At 38.8% G+C, this 22,830-nt stretch overlaps 3 protein-coding genes across 5 annotated transcripts; 1 reads left to right on the top strand and 2 right to left on the bottom strand.

Annotated features, from left to right (window-relative positions):
- The first annotated feature begins 856 nt into the window (after positions 1–856).
- mlx (MAX dimerization protein MLX) lies at positions 857–6,543 on the top strand. 2 transcript variants are annotated; one of them, XM_012878812.3, is made up of 9 exons: positions 857–983; positions 1,922–1,958; positions 2,082–2,171; positions 3,775–3,884; positions 3,975–4,077; positions 5,278–5,377; positions 5,643–5,844; positions 5,939–5,981; positions 6,059–6,543. In XM_012878812.3, the coding sequence occupies exons 1-9, from the start codon at positions 945–947 to the stop codon at positions 6,061–6,063; spliced, it is 729 nt and encodes a 242-aa protein (XP_012734266.1). In that variant the 5' UTR covers positions 857–944; the 3' UTR covers positions 6,064–6,543. The 2 variants fall into 2 exon arrangements, with proteins under 2 accessions (XP_012734266.1, XP_012734258.1); XM_012878804.3 differs by having other exon boundaries at positions 858–983; positions 5,939–6,543.
- Positions 6,544–7,882: 1,339 nt separating this feature from the next.
- On the bottom strand, positions 7,883–10,975 carry LOC105937466 (PSMC3 interacting protein). Its single transcript, XM_012878792.3, has 8 exons — positions 10,683–10,975; positions 10,280–10,380; positions 8,935–9,024; positions 8,733–8,844; positions 8,478–8,623; positions 8,329–8,382; positions 8,158–8,217; positions 7,883–8,073 (listed from the first exon to the last, which is right to left on the bottom strand). Exons 1-8 carry the CDS (start codon positions 10,699–10,701, stop codon positions 8,017–8,019), a joined length of 639 nt encoding a protein of 212 aa, XP_012734246.1. The 5' UTR covers positions 10,702–10,975; the 3' UTR covers positions 7,883–8,016.
- A 223-nt stretch (positions 10,976–11,198) lies between these two features.
- Positions 11,199–21,706, bottom strand: retreg3 (reticulophagy regulator family member 3). 2 transcript variants are annotated; one of them, XM_012878782.3, is made up of 10 exons: positions 21,580–21,706; positions 21,061–21,337; positions 17,747–17,853; positions 17,500–17,530; positions 17,273–17,399; positions 16,962–17,046; positions 15,668–15,805; positions 13,719–13,798; positions 13,172–13,304; positions 11,199–13,096 (listed from the first exon to the last, which is right to left on the bottom strand). In XM_012878782.3, the coding sequence occupies exons 2-10, from the start codon at positions 21,306–21,308 to the stop codon at positions 12,558–12,560; spliced, it is 1,488 nt and encodes a 495-aa protein (XP_012734236.2). In that variant the 5' UTR covers positions 21,309–21,337; positions 21,580–21,706; the 3' UTR covers positions 11,199–12,557. The 2 variants fall into 2 exon arrangements, with proteins under 2 accessions (XP_012734236.2, XP_012734228.2); XM_012878774.2 differs by having other exon boundaries at positions 21,061–21,351; positions 21,580–21,669.
- Positions 21,707–22,830: the final 1,124 nt, after the last annotated feature.

Below are 22,830 nucleotides of genomic sequence, written 5' to 3'. Positions count from 1 at the left end.
TTCTCCTGATTAGGTAACTGCCTTTTTTTTCCTTCTTCACTGAGTAATTAGGTTAATCAATATTTTAGAAAAAAAAAAACAGCTTTCACCGTCAGTTACTGTTTTTAAATATTTGTGTTGTGTCTGCAGCACATGAACAGAAGTAACAATGGCTACATTAAAAAGTTGAGTCTAAGCACATTAGTTGAGCCTTATGCCACCACTCTTTATTTATATACGATGATAAAAAATGATTAAAAAAAAGAACAACCCTAACCCTAATCCCGATTTTTTTATTTAAATCTTTGCTGTAAATTCCTGAGCAACACTTGAACGCAACGGAGCTGTTAGTTATTTATTATTCCAAAGCGGCGAAGCTATTTATTTCCCAGGACATTTATTAGCTTTACTATGTGATTGCAGGTTCATTTATTTCACTATTTACCTCAGGCGAAGCCATATGAGGCAAAGCAAGGTAAATATGGCGTGTGTTAAAATAGCGCCTCTATGTGGCAAAAAACAATAACTACATGCATTTATGTTGCCTTTAAAGTCCCCTCGGCCTGTATGTATCTCGCAACCTCAACATCCAATGTTTTTATTGGTCTAGTGTTTAAAAACGACACAAGATGGCATATATAGCATGGCGTAGTGAATAAAAATACAACGTAAACTCTACAGTTATAGTTTTCTTTTAAGTCCATTCACACCCAGTTCTATTTGAGATAGCTAAAACTATGCTTATTGTGAATGCTACACACGAACAGAGGATTTTTATAGCTTCGAGTCAAGTAATGGCCGTAATATAATTGTATCTATAACGCACAATTGTAACTTTATTTAAAATGTGACTTAAATTTCTCGAGTAGCAAAGAATATCTCCGATTCTTCTGGAACTCTTGTCTTATTCTTCTGAGGAGCACCTGAAGGCAGCAGCGCTATCAGTTGTTTATTAGCATTCCAAAATGACGGATCCTACAACGTCTTCAGAGGACCAATGGAAAGTAAGTCACTTTTAAAGACCACTTTTTAGCCTCACGCTTATTGTTTTTTTTATGTAGACGTCTGTAATTGCTTGATAAAGTCCCCCCTCTCTGTTTAAGACGCTGAAGTTTGAACGTAGCCTCGCAGCTAATGTAGCGTTAGCTTCGTCGCGTTCAGTAACGTTGGAACCGAATGGCTAGCATGCTAGCAAAGTAAACAAAACCGACTGAAAAGATAAACGTGTGTTTTACCATCTGATATATTTTTGTGTGTACTATTTTTCTTCCACTAATAGAAAAATCGCTAAATCGGTTAAACTGTACTTGAATTAAAGCTAGATTCACAGCCTTCTGAAGAATCCGGCTAGTGAAATTAAATGCCCACTTCGTCCTGTTTGATACGCTTAGCTTTGTTGTTCAGTTTGTTTGGATCCTAAATAGACCCTTTTCACATGACGTCACAGTGAAAAGGATCTATTACAACAGTCTCCCACTAAGCTTTCTATTATTATAATTTTATATTTAACTTATCATGTATTTTAGCTGTTTATGGATCAGATTTTAATATTTAATATTAGATAATAGGTTAAACCGATTTTTCTCAGACTAGTTTTTATACTGCAACACTGCAAAAATAGACTTGATTTTAAGGGATCTACAACGGTGGACAGGTTTTTTTCTTCTTTTTCGCCATCCTCAGTGGATAATCTGGGCTAACTAACCAGGGAAAGTAACCATTGTGTTGAGGTGCCCTACAGGAAGCCTGTTTGACATATCATTTATCTTCTTTTGTACTTGTAATAGACAAATCAGGACAGTGCTCAGTAGGGGGCTTTAGACTGGCTTGTTGTTGGTCTTTTGTCAACAGATTTAGGGCGGTACATCATTTCCCCATGTCATTCCAACCTCACAGTCTATTTTTTTTCTTTCCTTTTTGCTGCTTGGTGATGGCCGGGCAGACAGACGGGGCTTTCAGCGACAATGGCTTTGACACCAGTGAGTCCTCCTTTCAAGGCGTATCTCGTCTTATCTCTGTGGTCTCGCTTATCTCTTATAGTTACGATGACGTGAACTGTGTGTGTTTTTAATTTAACCACTGTTGTTTTTTTTGCTGTTCAGGTTTCTTTGCCGACACTGCCAAGAAAGGTAGCATTGTGTCCAGAGCAAACAGCATCGGCTCTACAAGTGCCTCTTCGGTACCGAACACAGGTATTGTCTTTCTTACAGTGAAGATTTGTGATTTCTGACGGCTTTTTACGGTCCATGTGTAACAGCAAACATGCTTAAGTCGCAGGCAACCGGAATTTCGTTCAGTTCTTTCCGCTCGCACTTGAGTGACCTGGTTTGCTTCTGACTTAGAGGAGGACGGGCCTCCATGTCCTTAAAAACAGCAGCACTCCAACTGCAGCTTGCTCAAGTGCGAGCTGCCAGAATTGACACAGACTCCTGGATAGATGTCGAAACATCTTCATAAAGAACTAAATGAAAGTCCGGTTGCCCCCGACATAAGCCTGTTTGCTGTTGCGATGACCCGAATAACTGAGAATTTGCCCAGGCTGTCCATGTATAAGATATTTTTACATTGTGTTTAGAGTTGCACAGCATTTCAAATAGCCATGGTTCCCACCAGTCTTGACAAATCTGGAGAAGTATGGAATAAGCTTTTTTTTTAATTTTCCATGTCTGGACAACTAGAAGACAAACATCTACTATTTCTTAATACACACGGTCTTTTTAAATTAATTTATGCTGAATTGACATGGGGCTGCATGGTGGCGGAGTTGGTAGCACCGTTGAGTTGTAGCAAGAAGATCCTGGGTTCCTTGGGTCTTTTTGCATGGAGTTTGCATGTTCTTCCTCTCTGGGTACTCCAGCCCCCAACCAATAGAGTATTTAAAATATCTAAAATGTAATGCATCCTACTGAAATCTACAGAATAAAAAAATCAAATATGCTGACAAAAGTGTAGGGTTTTGAGTGAGACTGGAATTATATTAGCAACCCTGAAAAGCACTTGTCCTCACAATCTGCTTTGCTGCAATATCTGATAGGCTGTTTATCTTTCATGTGTTGTTTTTTTTAATTTAAATCCTTGCCAGTATATTTGGCCTGATGGACGTACTTTTACTGCCTTTTGTGCCCTCAAGTGATGCAGATTTCAGTGATCATGATGATAAAGCTAAAAGAGACTGGTGGGATCATTATGATGATGATGGAGGTTTTGTAATCGATATCAAGAAATAAAAAAAAAAAAATAAATAAAAAAAAGGAAAATTTCCTTATACTGTTAAGCCCTTATTGTGTTGCAAGATTTTTACTTAACTTTTCCTCCCTGTAAAGTAATATACAATAAAAAAAGTTCAATACAAATTCGGTTAGAGGCTACTTAAAAAAAAAAAAAAAATATATATATATATATATATATATATATATATATATATATATATATATATATATATATATATATATATATATATATATATATATAAAATGTAAGAAATCAGATCAATAATTTGACTACTGCTATGTTAAAATCTGCTATAAGAATGTAGATGTCAAAAATTTGCTCAATTCTTTTCATCTTTTGTTTGCAATTTGACTTAAAGCATCAAAAAAATATTCAGCTGAAATGGAAAATATTATGTTGTTGGGACTGGGGGAAAATCCAGCAGAAAAATGCTTTCAGGGTGAAATTTACAGAAACAATATCAACTACTGCTGATTAATTTTGTTGCTTAACTGACATATTGTGCTGGTGGCCTATACCACAGCCATGTTTCCACAATAAAAAAATGAATTTGTACCCGAACAGACGATGAAGACAGTGACTACAGGCACGAGACGTCGTATAAGGACTCGTACAAAGACCGACGGAGACAAGCGCACACCCAGGCTGAGCAGAAGCGCAGAGATGCAATCAAGGTGACATCGCACAAGGATAATTCTTTCAACTTATCAAAAGTGCAACATGCTTTAGAGATTTCTAATTGTCTTCTGTCGTCCTGATATCAGAAAGGCTACGACGACCTGCAGGAAGTTGTTCCAACCTGCCAACAGCAGTCTGAGTTTGCCGTCGGAGCGCAGAAGATGAGCAAGGCTACTATTCTTCAGAAAGGTAAGATGTTACCAATAAATACTTTACAAATGTTCAACATGCGGGAACCTTTTTTTTTTTTATTACGCAGCCTGATAGAAATGTTTTTCTATTCAGAAAACTGGTTAAATGTAATTTCACTACACGAAATGTTAGGAGTCACCCCTAACTCAGCCATGTTATTCCAGAAACGCCAAAGAAACAAACCAAATGCTGATGCTTTATTATAGTTTTGTCTTTTTTTAGAAATAATCTGTTTTTTTTTTGTTTTTTTTTTATCAGGCCCCAACTCTATCCAGCAATACATTTAGAGCTAAAAAGACTGATGAATCTTTAAATATTTTTTATTGTACTGTTACTGTTTTACTGTTGCTCATGATTGCTAAATTTAGGTGCATAGTTTGTGATGGTTAAAAAGAGTCATTGTGTGCCTGATGCTAATCCTAAACTACGCAGAAAGCTAATATTTTATTAGGACTGAGCTATAAATCTCAGGTTTTTTGCATAACATTTTCCTCTAAGGGCGTCTTAAAAAAATACATCGTCGTTAAAATATGTCTTTGGTTTCAGTAACTCCAATCAAAAGGTGAATCAATAAAAGCAAATTTTGACTTTGTAACAATTAATCGATAAAACGCGTCCATTAGGCATCGATAATATGTTTAAAGTGGATTTTCCTCCACTTGGAAGGGAAGAAAGTTGCAGCAGTGAGATAATCAAAATTTATTACTTGTTATAAATTTTATATAAATCTTTTTTTTTTTCTTTTTTTTTTTTTTTACCAGAAACTTTCAGGAATCTCACCATAGCATTAAGTACTGGTCAAACTGTTTAGTGCCCAGACTGGTTTCTTGGTTTCATTTTATGTTCAACAAGTGTTGACGTCCAACTCAACAAGCTGTTCTCTTGAATACGAATATTCTGATTTAATAAAAACTGTAAAATTTCCTATTGTAAATAGCCCTTGTTTACGAACATCTTTACCCACAGACCATTTTTGCTGCTTGTGGTTAATGTGGAGAATCTAAATTAAATCGCATTTATAGTTGAAATATATCGCAATTTAGATTTTTGGCAAAATCATACAGCCCTAATATCTTGTTAGGGCCGCTTTTATGTATAAGACGTAAAAGGAGAAGCAGCGATGGCGACACCTCCTAGTTAACTTGCCGGCGTTGTGAAGCGATCAGTGACTAATGCATCTCTCGTCTATGATTACAGCAATTGACTACATCCATTTTCTTCATAAAGAAAAGAAGAAGCAAGAAGAGGAAGTTTCTGTCCTAAGGAAAGAAGTGATGGCTCTGAAGATCATGAAAACGTTAGGAAGTGGTTCAAATCTTAATTTTTTATTATTTTTTTTGCAACATAAAATTTCCCCTAATCTGGTTAAAGTTCAGGGGAAATTACAGAATATAATTAGTTTACTGCCCAGCGTCCTGGCAGATGAGTTTGGATTTTTCATTTATACGTTTAAATTCTGTCAGGATTTGGAAATCTTTTGTGAAAATGTTAAATTTTTATTCCCTCAAAGACGACCCTGAATGAGGCCATAATGCAAATAAAGCTGTTTTGTTTCTCTGCAGGAACTATGAGCACATCGTGAAGGCCCACCAGAACAACCCACAGCAGGGGGAGGATCAGGTGTCGGACCAGGTCAAGTTCAACATCTTTCAGAACATCATGGACTCGCTCTTTGTGTCCTTTAGTAATTCGGTTTCAATGAGCAGCTTCCAAGAGCTGTCGGCGTGCGTTTTTAGCTGGATTGAGGAGCACTGCAAGCCACAGGTGACCTCTTAGGGCGGACGCCGCGCAAAACTAACCCCGAAAATCTCCCACGTTCAGCCAGAGTGACCGAGTGCTTCTTCTCTTCTTTCCCCAGACGCTGCGGGAGTTTGTTGTGGGAGTGCTCCGGCAGCTCAACGGTCAGCTTTATTAGTTGCGGGGGAGCCTCTGGCTAACTTCCAGAAATGGACTTTTTTAACGTGCTCTAGCCTCGCAGGATGAAATCAAAAACTTCAGTCCTCGCCAACAGTCCTTACGCTCACTTCAGCTCGTCAGATTCCCATTTAGATGACCTCGCCGAACACCAGCGGGAGAGGCCAAATGCTGCCTTGGATCGAGCAGCTGAACGCTGCAGATGGATCCCCCCCCCCCCCCTTCCAAACCTCAGGACCGCTGGAGAATTTGCGTCTGTATTTTACGCTCCGAAACGAGCGTTCTTCTGAAGGAACGCAGGGGGAAGCGAGATTTTAAGACGAATTGAAGCATGCAGAGAACGTGTAGCTCCAATCACTTTGTTCAGTAATGATTTTATTTTTCTTTCATTTCAAGCAGTTCAAATGTCAATGAAACAAACAGGAAAAAAAGAAAATATTAAATAAATGTTTTGAACTAAATGATAAAAAAACAAAAAAAAGGGTGTTTTTAAAAGGGTGGCTCATCCAGTCCTTACCATTTCCTCATCTAAATGGTAAAAAAAAAAAACCTCTCTTATCAACTAGTTACCAGTTCAGAGCGAGCTGCGTAGTTTAGGAGAATCTACATCAAAGTCTTTCTCTAGATTGAGACGTTTCTGCTGCAGCCCCTGATTAATACAGTAAGAAGGCAGAAAGGTCAGCCTTCTCCCATGTAGCTTTATTCTGAACAGAAGGGCTTTTCTTGCTTCTGTGCACAAACATCAAGTCACTCCTGACCTTTTGAATCATTATATTTCTCGTTATCGCTGTAGGATTACAAGCACTTCTACGTGTTTTCAGGAGCGCGCCACAAGGTGCCTCCAGAACCTCAATGTCTGCTTTAAATTAACTCTTTACTGTGACGGCGTTATTGTGGGGCAGAATAACGCACCGTGCCACTGCTCAGTGAATGAATGGGTTTAAGTTATCCACAGGGTGATGTTAAACACAAAGTGTTGACTTTGATAAGCCCTTTTTTTAAACTTTAATGATTTAAGACATCACTAGAATTAAGTTATAATGCAAATGAGAAACATTTAATTTTGCTGTGAGATTTTATGATCAGTGTCACTTTTTCTGTGCCACTGCTCCCAATTCCCCCCCCCCCCTAAAATGTATTTGTCTTCTGTTGTAACACTTCTGTATTCTATGAAAACGGTTGATTTATAAATTATAAATTTTCAAGCATTGGATAAACAAAAGATCTGAAACTTTTTGGCTGAGTTGTTGCTTTTAGTAACTTTAGATGTCAATAAGTTCAAAACTCACAGGTAACTTTACTGACTGATGAAGTCTAACGAGGGTACCGTAAATCCTCCTCTGCAAAGTCACACAGCTAATAAACAGCGTTAGACTTTATTTAGAAATAATCTGAATCATGGTCTAATCTTAGTTCCTTCGTAAACACAGGTTTGTTGATAATAAAAGACTTGTACGAGACGACAGCAGACATTAGAATCACTTTCAAGACGTTGACGGTAGCCTGTTGGGTTGAATTTGTTTTATTTTATTTAAAGAAAAAAAAAGTGTGCAAAACAGAAGAAAAGACAAATTTATAGAGTTTCAAACTTTTACACTTAATAGCAATCTCTTTAAAAAATAGAAAGATTGTGGTTAGGCATTAGGCCGAGAAGAACATTAAATTACCTGGCAATACTGGCAAAACTCAAATTAGAAGAAACAGTTCTAAATATGTACAAGAACTAAATGTATTTAGATATTTACTGTGAACTCCGGTACGCTTTTATGGGTTTAAAAAAGGGAGAACTGAAACCGGTTGCCCCCTGAAGTGACGAGCATCCCTCTGATGCCTCAACATCTGTGATATGTGTAACTAATGCTGACGTACAGATCTGCTTTCAGAAAGGTTTTCAAAGTTTTTGTTAAACTATTTATTCAAAGAACATGTTATAAATAAAGTTTCCTCTGTGGCTCAGATTGCTCTGATCGGTTTTTTTGGCCACAGGCGTTCTCTGACGGAGTAGCTGCACAGCTGCTGTCTTCAGGTGTTGGGAAACACCGCCTTGCAGTCCTCATCGGTCTCCACCCCCACCTCTTCCTGTAGGACAGGAAAATAAAAATATTTGTTGTCAATTTACATCAGGGGTAGGGGGTAGATTTTATTACTTTTTCCTTAGCCTACCAGGAACTCTTTTTTGCTCTTTGGATATCCCTCTAGGATGGCGTCCATCATGTCTGAAGCCTGAGAAGAAGAAAAAAACAACAACTTATTTTACCGATTTCAAAGTAATCCTCCTGCACCGCATGGGATATAATTTCAAACTGATTAACAGGAAGAAAAAAAATACAATACCAATCTCTTCCTCTTTTTCCACTCCTTCACAAACACCTCCCGCTCTTTATAAACCTGTAAATTACAGCAAACACATCCCATTGTCCACGAAAAAGCAGAATAGCAGCCAATGTGCGACATCAATCGACGTTTTTCAAGGCGGCCGGCACCTTCTCCTTTTCTTCCGGGGTGACGTGATTCGTAGCCGACTTTATCTTCTCCAGACGTGCTTTGTACCCAGAGCACTCAGCTTTCAGCTCCTGGATTTCTGCCATCATTTCCTCGGTTGTGAGGGAGCTGTTCAGCTCCTTCAGTTCTGTTAGAACACAGAGAGGCGAGCATATTCTCAAAGAAACGCCTTTCAGCTGCGACGCATGCTCTGGATCAATCGGCGGTTTCATCGTGTCGTCTGTGGAGTCCCCTACCTGTATCTAGCTGTCTGCAGCTCTGAGTTAGAGTCTGCACCTCTGCACTGAGCTCTGAAATCTGTTTATCCATGGCCTTCAGGTCTGCATCATTCACGTCTCTGAACTGAGACTGTGGGTGAGGTTATAAATATTAAGATGATGTAAACCCGCACATCCCGTTGCCTTACAGCGGTGAAACATTCTACCTTAATGGACTTACCTGATCAGCAAAGTAAATCTTTTGCTTGCCGTACGTTTTCTCCTTTATCTTGCCCTCCTGAGCCAGCAGGTCCATGGCTTTGACCACTGCCTGGTGGAGCAAGTCATTCAGTCCATCAGCAGGTCACATACAATACAGCTTTAATGATTTATTCTGCTCAGATTCACTACCCTCTGGGCACCTTTGTGGCAAAAATGCTCCCTTAACCTCCTCTGAAATCAAATTTTCAATCTCACATAACGAAAGTGTTGAAAGATCCCGTCTGTTATTACATTAAAATACTAATGTGATCAATTTTCCCTGTTGTGCTCACCAATCCAAGACTCTAGTAAGACCCAAAGCTCTGTGGCTTTATTGTTTGTTAGGTAGAATATAATACAATTTACATTTTTCTTTGACACTTGCAGGGATTAAATCCAGATGATTGCATGTGTGGTCACTTTGAGCAAGTTGAAAGTTGGTAACGTGATTTATGAAGAAAGGTAAAAGAAAAAAAGAAATTGATGATCTGTAACTAGGGCTGGACGATAATTCAATAACGATATATATCGATCGATAGACGTATATCAATGATAGAAAAAAGGGTAAATAAAAAGTTCAAAAGAATAACAGTTTTCCTTCCTTTTGCATTCTAGCCATGTAGGTTAATATTACAGTCATTACATCCTCCCAACCAATCACAAACGCAGACCCAGGGACGCTCCACCCCCTTTACAGAGTTAGAAGAGCAATTATTTTTTTCTTTTTTAAAACACTTGCAGTTTTGGTAAAAAGTTGGTTTAATAAAGGGATAAATTCATGTTTATGTTCTGGATCTAAAACTCAGTCGCTAAGCAACAGCATAAAATGGCCAGGGCTGCACTTATAATATATTTTGAATTTGTTGATAATTATCGATATCGATCAATATGATTTATATTTTATCGATATGCTTTGTTGTTCCATATCCTCCAGCCCTATCTGTAACCACATTTTTTTTTTAGTGAGTTTACATTTTTGAACTTTTGTGTTGAGCAATTGTTATTTTGTATGCATATACATATATATATATATATATATATATATATATTTATGTTTTGTTGTCGCTGTGTATAGCACTTTGGACAGAGGCATCTGTATTAAAAGTGCTATATAAATAAAGTTGACATTGACAAAAAAAAAATCTTAATGGGGGATGCAAATCGTATCAATGGAGTACAAAATAAACGAAAGGATCAAAATATAGAGATTACTGAAACCAAAGTTTTAACCAAAACAATACTTTAAAAAAAGGCCACAACACAAGCTGAAACCAGAATGATCGGGAATTCATTAAAAGTAAAGGCAAAGGAAGAACAGATCTCACCGTTTTGCCCAACCCATGCTGCTTCTGTAGATTACAGAAGACGTCCTGAGCGCTGTAGGGTCGGTTCTTCTCGTTTATATAGGCGAGGATGACGGACGTTCCTGAAATGACATCAATATATTAAAGACTAGATATCAAAACCATGCCATCCTTATGATCTAGTGCATTTTATTTCAGCAGTTTTACTTAATTTTATAACATTTCATGACATCTTCTTCAGAGCTCTTTTTAGACATTCTCCTGGCAACAATCAATAAAAGCAGTTGGCTAGCTAGCTAAATGCTAACTTAGCTTAGCTTTCTCTCCCGAGTTCCTGTCAAACGCCTACATTTCCCACTCCAAATAAATACGTTGCTTGAAATCTAAGCAGCAACAACAACATCAAGCAGTCTCCTTTCCTTACCGTTATCCTTTTTGCTCATTTTCGTGTTCGCGTTAGCGCTCCAGATTGACTTTCGCGGAAACTGCGCGTCACGGAAAAGATCTGCTATTTATTAAGACGTATCACACCAGTAGAAATTTCCAACTCAGCCCGCGAATCTGATAACTTCTGTGGAGAATTTTACCAACGTGGATATGCCGTGGCATGTAGACAGTGTACTGAACCACGTTCGTCTCTAGTATTTGTTGTAAGCTAGTTGTAACTCTGTGGGACAGTGTTAAAATTTAAGTTGTTTTTAAAAACCGAAAGATTAAGCGATGTAATACGTCGTCTGTTGATCTCAGAGCCAAAGCCGACGTCTTAAGATAACAGCGCCCCCTGGAGCCACAGCATGGTATGACGACCTGGTCTGTTTTCATTTAGAAAAAAGTAAAGTAATTTTAAATTAAATGTCTATAAAAAAAATAAAATAAGATATGTCAGTGTTTAAGAAGTGTTTCTGTATTTTTTTTTTTCAAAAAAAACAAAATACAAAACTTAATTCCAAACATTTTATTCAATGTATTTTGCACTTCAAAATATATCAAAACCAGATACAGAGAAGAAAATACAATACTATGCACATTAACTTAGCAGACTCGAGAATATTTTAAATTGAGGATTTAAGTTTTCACAGAGCAGCTTGGAGGAACATTTTTAAACCCAAGTCTAACAAGCAAAGAAAAAAAATCCTTTCCATCAGTGCATTATTTTTGCTACTTCAGTTTCATGTATGAGGATCCAGCTGTTTTATTTTGTTAAATTGTGATGAAAAAATATTCCAGATTAAATTAAAACAGCAATTTATTTTTCCATTAAAACAGCATTTAAGATTTGAGACAAATTCCTGTGAAATTTGCAAGTTTAAAGTGCCATATTTTCTCCAACATACAGACCTTTACAAAAATCACTTTAAACCTCTATGTACCAAACTTTAAAAAAAATTAAATATGAGATCAACTTCTATACAATTTTGATGTAAACATGGTTCCAAATTAAAATACAAGGATACAATGTAAAATATTTTTACCCTTAAGTAAGTTGAAATGGGTTGTATGAGGTATTAAAACAAGGGCACTAAAAGGGCAGGAAAATGAAAACAGCTGTGAACCTATTCACAACAACGGTGATCGTTTTGCCCTGAAACCAATGTTTATATCTAAAAACGAAACTGAATTAAGACTGTGATGTTGGGTCAAATAAGATGCCCCTGCCAAAAAGGAAACAAAGATGTGTTCAAATGCAGCAGAAAAGGAAAAACGTTCGACAAGTTCAAAATACTTAAATGAAGCTCTGAAAACCTGCAAAAATCAAGCAAATTCACTTCCTATAATCAGTTTATGTTAAAAAACTACAATGAAAAACCATCTCTTGAAAGATGGACTATTGCAACAATTGAATGAACTTTAACATCATATGCTGTCCAAAAGAGCAACGTTAAACATGGCACAGCTCAAGCAACAGGAATGTCGTATTTGGTCCTATGGAAAATAGCCCTGTTTTTCTTGATTTAAAAAATAGAAAAGATTTAATGGGCACTCCTGCAAGTTTTCAGTGTAATTTCAACCTTTGATTATGCGCTTTTATCAAATGTCTCACCGTGTTTTCTATTATTGTTGTATTTCCTATTGCTCAGCCTACAAATAAAAAAAAAAAAAAAAAGGGTCTTGCTGATCTGATCAGAATCGAACAGGAAAGGGAAAGAAAATAAAATTAAAAAGGGGGGGAAAGGATATACATAATACTTCACAGTGAGAAGTTGTTGCCTACCAGAAGCAGGACAGCTGGAACCTAAAGTTGCCTCACACGCTGGTCAACATTTTAGACTATCAAGACGCACACAGCAGCACACGCTCTTCACTGTGGTTTACCGAGTAGGCTCGATAAGAAATTAGAGCCCTGGCTCTCGCCTCGTCTTGCTCCTCCGATTGGATCCATCTGGTTCAGTTCAGACTGATCCAGCATTTCAAAGTCTTCGGCGTCCAAGTCCGTGTCAAACTCAGAGCTGGACTGTTTGCGGTAGCTTCTGTGGGGCGCGGCCCGGGGCTGGCGCTGTCGACGCTGGGCGGCGGGGGGCCGCGGCTGCAACGCCCCGGCTATCGCCGCCTGGATCATGTTGCTGGCGATGGCTCCGGCCAAGTCCCCGCTGAAATCTGAGGCGGAGGGGAGGCCGCCGAGGGAGAGTTCTGCGTCCAGGTCGTCCTGGTCGGAGTCCAGATGTCCGTCCACGTCCAGCACTGAAGCGCGGTGACTCGCCAAGCCGGACGGGCCTAGGCTGGGCAGCCCGATGCTCGTGTCGTCGTCGTCGTCCATCAACGTGGCGTCGGGGTTGATGGACGGGAAGTCCGGGAGGTCTTGAGCAAAAGATTCCTCGGCGTCGCTGTGTCTGTCAAAGTCTAGCAGACGGACAGAAATGAGGGGGAGGGGGAAATCGGGAGTCAAGACATTCTGATGATGACTGAAAAACGTACCTTCAGAGCCTTCTGTGAGCGGCGTCTGACCCCGTGAAAGATTAAAGGTTCCGTTGTCAGTGTAGGACACCTCAGCGTCAGAGTGCTCCGAGTCAGTCAGCGCCAGTTCTTTTGCAGCAGCGGCGTCATCAAACTGGGGGAGGCAGACCAACGAGACGGTTAAACACATCAAAGTGTGTTGCTTCTTGAATGTGAGCTTTACTACTTACACGTGAACATCTTTACAAAGTACTTCACCTTCAATTTCTGTGTGGTTTAAATGTCAAACCTCTTCACGGCATCAAAAAGCAAGTACAAGTTTATTCGCCAGTGGTCTTAACCTCAACAGGAAGTGGCTCTGGTACAGAACCGTGTTCAACACAGTTCGAAGAGGTGAAGCAGCAGGGGCTAACAAAATGTCTTTCTGTGTATTGTCTCATTAAAGTTTATATTCATCAAACGTATTCGAGCCTAAAAGAGCAGGAACTAAGTCTTTGCTACTGCTCACAAGTAAGTCACTCCAGTTTAACAGTAATGCTGCGAGGGTTTGGGAGGTTAACCGGCTTACACTGGGGCAGAACGCAGCCAACTCTTCCTCGCTGTCGCTCGCTTCATCCGAGGCTGCGCCACGTATGGGTCTCCGCAGGACTGCAAAGTACAACAGACCGATAGCAACTGATTATTCCTAAAGAAATGAATCCTCTAGTGACTAGAGTCTAGTCACCATTGGTAGTAAAGCAATAAAACAATCACTATTTATGTTCTGGTTCAGATCAACTTTTTAATGGCTTGTAAGTAAGGCGAGGCTAATTTATTTGTGTTGCGCATTTCAGTACGGAGACAATGCAAAGTGCTTTACATGCTTTAAATTCTGTTTTATTTTCCTGTATTTTAATCAAGTAGGAATAAAATGTAGAAACAAAATAGAACATGGGAAAATAGAAACTAAAAACAAACATTAAAAACAGTTGGACTACAAAGTTGAACTAATGATGTTTCAGTAAAACAATTTAACTAGAACAGTCGAAAGGCAGTCCTTCACACAAATGTGTTTTTATTCTTGATTTAAAGAACTCAGACTTTCAGCACTTTTACAGTTTTCTGGAAGTTTGTTCCAGATCAGTGGAGCATAGGAACTAAATGCTGCTTCTCTGTGTTTGGTTCTGGTTCTAGGTATGCAGAGCAGGCTGGAGCCAGACGACCTTAGTGGTCTGGAGGGTTGATACACTGATAACAAGTCTGTGATGTATTTAGGTGCTAAGCCATTAGGGATTTATAAACTAACAGAAGTATTTTAAAGTCTATTCCCTAAGTAGTGGTGTCCTAATACTTTTTTTTTTTTTTTTTTTTTTTTTTTTAAATTGGATCCGATACCAGTGTCAAGTACTTGTAAAAGTAACCCGATACTCTGATCCGATACCAGTTTTCCTCCTGGGCTGGGCTACACTGCAACTCAAAAGCTAGATGCCACCCTATACCAGGTAGTGGTGCTGTACACCAAGACGATGTTTGCTGACCCTCCAAAAGAAAAAGGAGAGAAAATAACTGAAGCTCTAACCGAATTCATCGCCCTTGATGGTCAGGCATTTTCAGTGGTCAAATATATTGTTAAGTTATTTGTGAGCTATAAGTGATCTATAAGTACCAATTTATTAAGTACTCTGTACCGGTACTTGGACTCTGCAAGAATCTTAACTAAAGTACTCGTACTTGCACTCGGTCTGGAACTTGAACTTTTTCCTATTTTGTCAGGTTACAACACAAACTTCCATGTGTTTTATAATTGTATTTATAGCCTGCAGATGAGCTGAACACACCCTTAAGACGTGAAGGTGTAACTGCAGAAAACTGTGGTTCTATTAAGCATCGTCTGCAAGGGCTGAACCCAACATGGGCCAAACTTTCAGGATTTTCTTCCTGAATAAAATGTGAAGACCACGTTTGATCTTCCTTCCGCTTCATAAATTATGGACAACAATGTTTTAATTCTTTCACATAATCTCCCCAAATGCATACATTTCCAAATATAATGAAGTCTGTGGCTGTAATGGTATCAAATGTGAGACAATTTAATTGCAAATCAACACAGAAACATAGAATTTCTTCTATATGCCTTAGTACCACTATAGCGCACTAAAGCATTAACCATCACAAGAAAGTGATAGTGAACTACAGCGGCATTAATATCATACTTTAATTCTGCCATCCTCACCTTTTCTGTATTTTGTCAAGCACATGGACGCTTGAAGTATTTGGCCAATCAAATGGATCTCTTTACATTAAATAGACGCGGGTGGATAGCAAACAACTGAGCAAGCTTAGTGAGGGTCGCAAAGGCTGAGAGCGGGACAAGTAAGAAAAACGCTAGTGACCAAGAACTCGTACGCCCACAATCTCGAATTGTGAAAGTAGAAAGTGACCCGGGAGAAGAGGTAGGTGGCTCTACAACGACGTGCTCATTGAGGAACTGTGACGTAAAACAGGGGCTTTTGATTCATGGGTGAAGATGCAACTCACACTGATTATCAATGGGCTTTGACATCATGTATCCACGAACACTGAAGTCCAGTCGCTGCAGGACTGGCTCCAGCTTGGCATACGCACGCTGAAAGATCCTGTGATAGGCAGCCAGTGGGGTCAAGAGAGAGGCCATCACTGTAGCAGAAGGAAAAAAGGTCACCGGCCATTACAAGACGGAATATTTCTGTTAGGTTCATGTCGCATGGAAATATTTCTGTTTAAGTTTTGACATTTGATCTGAACAGATTTACTTAGCTGACTTTGCTGACAATCACATGATTGTTAGATATTTAGGACCAAATCTGACACATTCAAAAATAAATACAGAATAATTGTGCAAGAAATAAAATTCAGAAAAAAATAAACGAGCAATGAATAAATAAGCGTAAAATGAAATGAAAAAACAAATAAATAAAAAATGCAGTGAATAAATAAATGTTGGCAGTGATTCAATTATACATCGGGAATAAATGCATACATCTCTTTTAATTAGCTTCTTTATTCTTTCCCCTTTTGTAATAATTACCTTAACTAACCAACCAATAGGCAGCAGCTGTCCCCTTAAGACCCGCCCCTTCTCATTTGCATTATGAGGCAGAAATGCATACAGAAAAGTAGAAAGGAAAGGCAAAAATGAATAGCACTGAAGAAATAGGGTAAAAAAAAAAATACAAAGAGTAAAATAAATACATTTTAACACAATAAAGTTGAACATTATAATAGAAAATATAATCATTGCAAAAGTGAAAAACTAAAACAGCAAATTAAAAGGAGATGTATATATTTATGCCGCATTGTATATTTTAATTACTACATTTATTGGCTGCATTTTGTTCATTTAATTGTATGTTCATTTCTTGCACATTTATTCATTACTGTATTATTAAATATGTCAGAGCTGGTGCTCCATAATCAGGTTCCATGAAGCAACAAGCTGTTGCAGAGGGAGTACCAAGGTGTTAACATGTAACAAACACGCTGCTCTGGATTGGTCCTCAATGCTAAGCTTCGCAGCCTACACTAGCTGCAGGTTACGAGATTAGCCCGCTCTTTGTCTGACCTCCTTAGCTTCCTGCATGGCTCTCTGCCCTCCCTCGCTCCCGTCTTGCATGTCTCATCCCAGCTTTAATCACCTCACAGAGCGCGCCTTGGTACCAGGGCCTCACGGGTCTGATTTCGTCAGCCATGCATTTTTAACCAGACTGGTCAGGCTACCGTTTCCTAAAAAAAACAGGGCCTTGCGACACAGAGCGGATCTGTAGCCGCAGCCGGTGAAGCTGCCGGGACTCACGTGCGGCGTAGAAGAGTATCAATCCAGGAATGTAGTATCCAATCATAGCCAAACAGGAGAAAACTCCACAGATCAGGACGCAGAACTGTCACGGAAAGAAAAGAAACACAGCTGAAGGTCAGAGACGCTGCGAAATGCTGACAACTGAGCATTTATTTAGCGCTTAACGAGTCTGGATGGGTTAACATTTAGCATACTCATGATCAAAACAGGTGATCAAAATACAGGCATTTAAAAACAAATTTTAAAATGGTGAGTATTCTGGGGCGTGTATTTAGAAAGTTGTTTTGGATGTCGTGTGCGGTCCTCACATTGCCAGGGTTTTTCCGTTTGTATTGCACCATGCTGGAGGTGAAAATTGATGCACTGACCCAGGCCTCTGCTAAGTGATGGCACAGTTCAGGCACACTGAGGACGCCGGGCTGCACCAGACCCCAGCTGGATAAACCGACAACGCTTTACAATTAAGACGTGCTGAACTATGCGAAGAATGCTGTTAGAATTTATATCACAATCAACTGCAGCGACTACAACAAACCTCTCATATTCTGATTCTTCCAACTTTCTGACTGTGGAGAGAAAGAAACAAAAAAAAGCATTTCTAAAGAGTCTTGCACAACTCCTGTTAATAAATCCAGTGAATGCATCATATGCATGTATGTATGTAAGGTTATGTGATGTTAGCTCTACACAAACGTTTGTCTATGTAGGCAAATTGCTTTAAATAATTTACAGTGAATAATTAACTATGTGATACTAAAGGTAAAAAAAAAAAACTGCAGCACCTCTAATTTCTGGCCAGATCTTATTCCTCCAAGTATCAGCAAATACAAGCACCGCCAGGCCACTAGCCAGTACGAACAGCAAACGCAGTGACGTCAGAGCAAAGAACCTGCAGGGGGAGAAAAAAAAGAAAAAAGAAACAGACAGAAAATCCTTAACAGATGATTCAGAGAAGCCCGTGTACAGAACGTTGTGTTACTTTGTGCAAAATTCACTTGTCCACAAAACTTTTAACGAGGATCAAAGAAACTGTTCTCGACCAAAGTCAAAAATGTGAAACTTTTGTCCCCAAACAGGAGGAGAACACATCCTATAACCAGGATAATACGTTTTAAGAGTCTTAAGAACTTACTCCATCAGAGCTGGACCGGCTAACATTGGGGTTTAATTTCCTCGCTGCAAAAGGCCAACTTCTAGATCAGAGGTGCCTAAAGTGCGGCCTGGGGGCCATTTACGGCCCTCTGAATGATTTAGTGTGACCACCAGTGTCAGAATGGTAGGAACCTAGACTACGTTCACACTGCAGGGAAATGAGACCCAAATCTGATCATTTTGCCCATATGCGATTTATATCTGTCTTTTTCACCACCTGATTCTGATAATTTCACCATAATCTGTGTCACTTCCATATATGGTACTAATTCGGATACGTGTTGGATATTTTTCTAAGCATCCGCAGTCTGAATGGTAATGTCGCATTTTATCCGTCTTTCACGTCACTCTCCTGTCTCTCTCTCTTGACACATCCACACAGTAGCAGCAGCTAGCGCTTCATAAAAGGCCGCTGTTAATAGCTGTGCCGCTTTCTTCTTACCTTATTTAGTCTTACTATGATTCAGTCTTAATATTGTCGGCTCCCACTGCTCGGGATCTTAAACCGTTCAGACAGCAGAATGATAGTGGATGAATTTAATAATAGTATGAACAGCCACCTCAAAAAGAATTCTGATTTCAGCAAAAAAAAAAAAAAAAATCTGAATTGAGCATCAAGACCTGCAGTGTGTGGGTAGCCTTAGTTTTCCAGCTCAGGCTGCTGATTAAGATACTATTTTTAATGTTAAGGTGCAATTTTCACCATTAAGAGACCCGTTTTAGTTTTTTGCATAAATTATTCATCCTTTATCGACCGTTCAGTTTTGCTTTTAATTTAATTTGATAGTAAATCGGACCACAACATTCCTGTGACTTTTACCAAAATAAAAGCAGACTTAGGAGGACCTTTATTTGATTAGGCTAAATTTTAAAAAAAAAGTAGGATGTGGGTTTTTTTTATGCTCTTGATGTGTCTGTTTCAACTTTATAATACAATTTTGTGGCAGTCTGTGGGTGTGGACATGTTTGGAGTGGGCTAATGGTAGTGAGAGTAAAAGTGGTAGACCTGTTCTCTGATGACATCTATTAATTTGCAATGCCTTGACTTGAGTTCTGCAACTAAAACTATTAAAATATTGTTTATTTTAAAACTACAATACATTCAATAATAAAAAAACAGCAGAGGCATTTAAACCTCAATTCCAACAAGCACGGACGATTTCTACAAACCTATTTACACTCACCGGGATCTCAGTCAATCTAAGCTTCTCACTGCTGCTTTAATTCAAGATCATAAGAGCTCAAAAAAAATGTGCCGAGTCAAACAGTGCTGCAGGGTTTTGCCAACCAGAAGATTAACCTAAGGAATTAGAAGCTATCTGCTTGTATTTAAGTTACAATACAAGCACAATGTGCACAAAAAAGACATTAACGTTAAGTATTTATTCAGATGCCATTATGGACTGAAGCTCAGCTGCAACACTGGGATTTACGCTGGAGCACAAACAGAACAGGAAGGCCTTGGAACGGTGAATAACCTAATCAAACAAAGTCTGAAGTCCAGCGCTGCTTTGGCCAGTCAGGCTTTCTTTGGACGTTAAACATTAGGGCTGAACAATTAAATCGCATTTGCAATATAATCACAGTAAAAAAAAACAAAAAAACGCAGTTTCCAAATCGCTGAGGTATGCAATTTTTGGCTACGCAACAATGAATGAATAAGACACGTCCTTTAGGCTTAGGTGATATGTTTAAAGTGGGTTTACCTCCACATGGAAGGGAAGAGAGTCGCAGCAGTGAGATAATCTACATTTATTAGTCGTTTTAACAGCAGGGGTCATCAACATGGGACCTGCGGGCACCAAATAGCCCCCCGAGGACCACATGTGGTGCCAACAAGCCTATTCTTAAAAAAAAAAGTACAATCCAACAGTGAGCTGCATCTAAAACTTTATTTTATTCTGGCATTCTTCTTGTTTAATCACACTTGCATTTATATAGATTTAAAAATGACAAGATCTATAAAGCATGACTTTTTTTTTTTTTTTTTTTTTTACACAAAGTTAAGGTGAACTCTGACGCCTCTAGTTCAAAGGTCAGTACTGGTAGCTCTTCGTATGACACAACACCAGTGAAGTAGCTCACAGTTTCAAAAAGGGTTGGTGACCCCTGTTTTACAGTTTATATAATCTTTTTTTTTTTATTTTATTTTTTTTTTTTAACCAGAAAGTTTCAGGAATCTAGCCATAGCATTAAGTACCGGTCAAACTGTTCAATACATAAACTTGTTTGTTGGTTACACTTTATGTTCAACAATGATTAATTAAACTCTACAAACTATCCTCTTGAATAATATTTTTGATTAATTAAAAACAAAACTGTGAAATTTCTTGTTTTAAATAGTCCTTTACAAGCAGTTTTATCTACAGGCCATTTTTGTTGCTTGTGGTTAACGCAGAGAAAAGTCAAAATTCAAATGTAACACAATTTTGATGTTTTGGTAAAAATCGTACAGCCTTATTCCACATCAGTGAGGTTTAAAATTAAAGTCTTATCAGGGTCAGCAAATCAAACTAACAACTTTAATACAATGACAAGCTACACACTCCTAATGGAAGCTAAACCATGAACCTTCATGTTTAAGTTTAGGGAAAAAGAATCAAGATAACACACACACATGAGAACATGTTTGCATACAATTTCAAATTTGCAGTATTATCAATTGCATTAAAGTCAGAAACTATTAAAGTTTCTGGCTTTAATAAGTGAAATTTCAGAATTGTCCTGTGATGCCACTGCCTTTGTAAATAAATTATAATAAAAAGGATAATCCCACATCCGAACCATGTTGGTATGACCACAAGTAGGCCCAGGACTCTTAACATTTGTTTGAAACGGAATGACAGGCCAAATAGTTGCACCACCTGTTTTCAGGGAGGCTCTGCAACACCCAAAAGCTCACTTCCACAACACGAGGAAAAAAACAAAACAAAAAAAAACCTACCAGAAAACAACGTTGACAGCGATGTACAAGAGGACACTGTGAACGGGTCTTTCCCAGACCAGAACGGACTGTAGGTAGGTCAGAACGGGTTCGTAGGGCCCCAGCTTGGACAGGAGAGCCGCTCTGGCCGCCCGCACCTGACGGTCTCTCTCACCGGAGCACGACCGACTCCGCAGGCAGACATCAGAGCCCTGCGTGGACGAACAATCCTCCATGGAGGCCTCTTCCGCAGCTCCACTGTGCACCATCTTAAAGTCTGCCGTGGACAAAAACCACCCTGCGAAATAAAGACTAAATAAAGGGAGGTGGAAAAGAAGGGTAAACTGGTTGATGAGGCGCTACAGCGCCACGGAGCCGCGACCCGCTCACAAGCACTGATGCTAACGGTGGGGGTGTTATAGCGTGAGAAGCTATCTGAAATAACGTATCCACTGTTAATAATTAGTCGTCTTCCTCTTTTAAAGCAAATCCTACATAAAAAGCCCCACGTAACACTTTTTAAAAGAAGGTGACACTTACTATTTAGTCATTTTCCACCAGAAATGTAGCAGTCTCTTCAAAAAAATGTCAATATGGCGTGTCCTGTTTGTCTCACTGCAAAGCGGGCCAATCAGAATCCACAGAAACAACTGCGTCATGGTGCGTTCAGGTAACGTCAGATTATGTTGTTTATAGCATAGATGAAATATACTGCCAAGAAAGAACAAGTCGCTTATATAATCAATCAATCAATCTTTATTTCAGACACAAAAGAGGTCCATAGTAAAAAACAAATGATAAAAAAAGAAAAAGACAAACAAGGAATAAAATGACAGTCACTGAGCCACAAATAAATGATGACGCCAATGTTTCCACAATCTTGAGAAAAATCTCACTGTACTAAAAACAGGGTTCACTAAAATTACTATTATATTATTGTATGACACAGATAATCTACACATACATTTATACATGAGATTCCTGAGTGTAGCTGCACATGTGGGAACAGCGGTATGTACAAACATGTGGCTAGCACTGCTCCATCTAGGCACTTTAAGTAGGAGCCTCAGGCCATCATTGTATGCCACATAAAGTTTGTGCAGGCTACTTTTTTTATATCTTCGCCATAGATGGGCTGTGTAAAATGAAGTGCAAAAAGCTTTAAAAAGAGCTACCTTCACAGAGGATGAACACATACCAAACTTTCTGATCAAAATATTAGCCTGAGCATATATCATGCAATACTGCCTACGAATGTCACGATCATCAAATAGGTCATCAGTTATGTAATGTCCCAGATATTTAATTTCATTGCGTATATTGAGGACAATGCCAGATAAAGAGAAGTCAGGGGTTATCAGATGCTTATCTGATCTACTTCTAACAATCATGATATTGCTTTTCTTAGCATTGTATTTGACATCAAAATCACATCCATATTGGGAACAGACCCTTAGTAATTGTTGAAGGCCAGCACTATATGGGCATAAGACTACCAAATCATCCGCATACATTATGTGATTGATTATGCGGTCACCAACTACACAGCCTGTTTTACAACAATTCAGGCGCCTTGATAGTTCATCCATGTAAATGTTAAAAAGGTAAGGGGACAATATACTTCCCTGCCTTACTCCATTACCAACATTAAACGAGTCAGACAATGAGTTACCCCATTTGACATACATTAGTTGATGGCCATACCAATAGGCCATTATTCTAATTAGATATTTGGGTATACCTCTGTTTTCTAACTTGCAAAACAATTTTTGATGGTTCACACGATCAAAT

Source organism: Fundulus heteroclitus, chromosome 16, assembly GCF_011125445.2.
Source record: "Fundulus heteroclitus isolate FHET01 chromosome 16, MU-UCD_Fhet_4.1, whole genome shotgun sequence".
Taxonomy (NCBI): Eukaryota; Metazoa; Chordata; class Actinopteri; order Cyprinodontiformes; family Fundulidae; genus Fundulus; species Fundulus heteroclitus.
The sequence above is the reverse complement of the archived record's forward strand: the minus strand, read 5'-3'. Positions and strand labels throughout refer to the sequence as shown.

Excerpts from the sequence above, each read along its gene's own strand:
- mlx (XM_012878804.3), top strand. The coding sequence starts at position 945 with ATGACGGATCCTACAACGTCTTCAGAGGACCAATGGAAA. Across the intron at positions 3,885-3,974 it reads AGCGCAGAGATGCAATCAAG|AAAGGCTACGACGACCTGCA; the intron begins GTGACATCGCAC and ends TCCTGATATCAG. Across the intron at positions 5,845-5,938 it reads AGGAGCACTGCAAGCCACAG|ACGCTGCGGGAGTTTGTTGT; the intron begins GTGACCTCTTAG and ends TTCTTTCCCCAG.
- LOC105937466 (XM_012878792.3), bottom strand. Across the intron at positions 8,845-8,934 it reads AGATTTACTTTGCTGATCAG|TCTCAGTTCAGAGACGTGAA; the intron begins GTAAGTCCATTA and ends CCTCACCCACAG. Across the intron at positions 8,074-8,157 it reads AGAGCAAAAAAGAGTTCCTG|GAAGAGGTGGGGGTGGAGAC; the intron begins GTAGGCTAAGGA and ends CCTGTCCTACAG.
- retreg3 (XM_012878774.2), bottom strand. Across the intron at positions 17,400-17,499 it reads GAAGAATCAGAATATGAGAG|CTGGGGTCTGGTGCAGCCCG; the intron begins GTTTGTTGTAGT and ends CGGTTTATCCAG. Across the intron at positions 13,097-13,171 it reads GCTCACAGAAGGCTCTGAAG|ACTTTGACAGACACAGCGAC; the intron begins GTACGTTTTTCA and ends TCCGTCTGCTAG.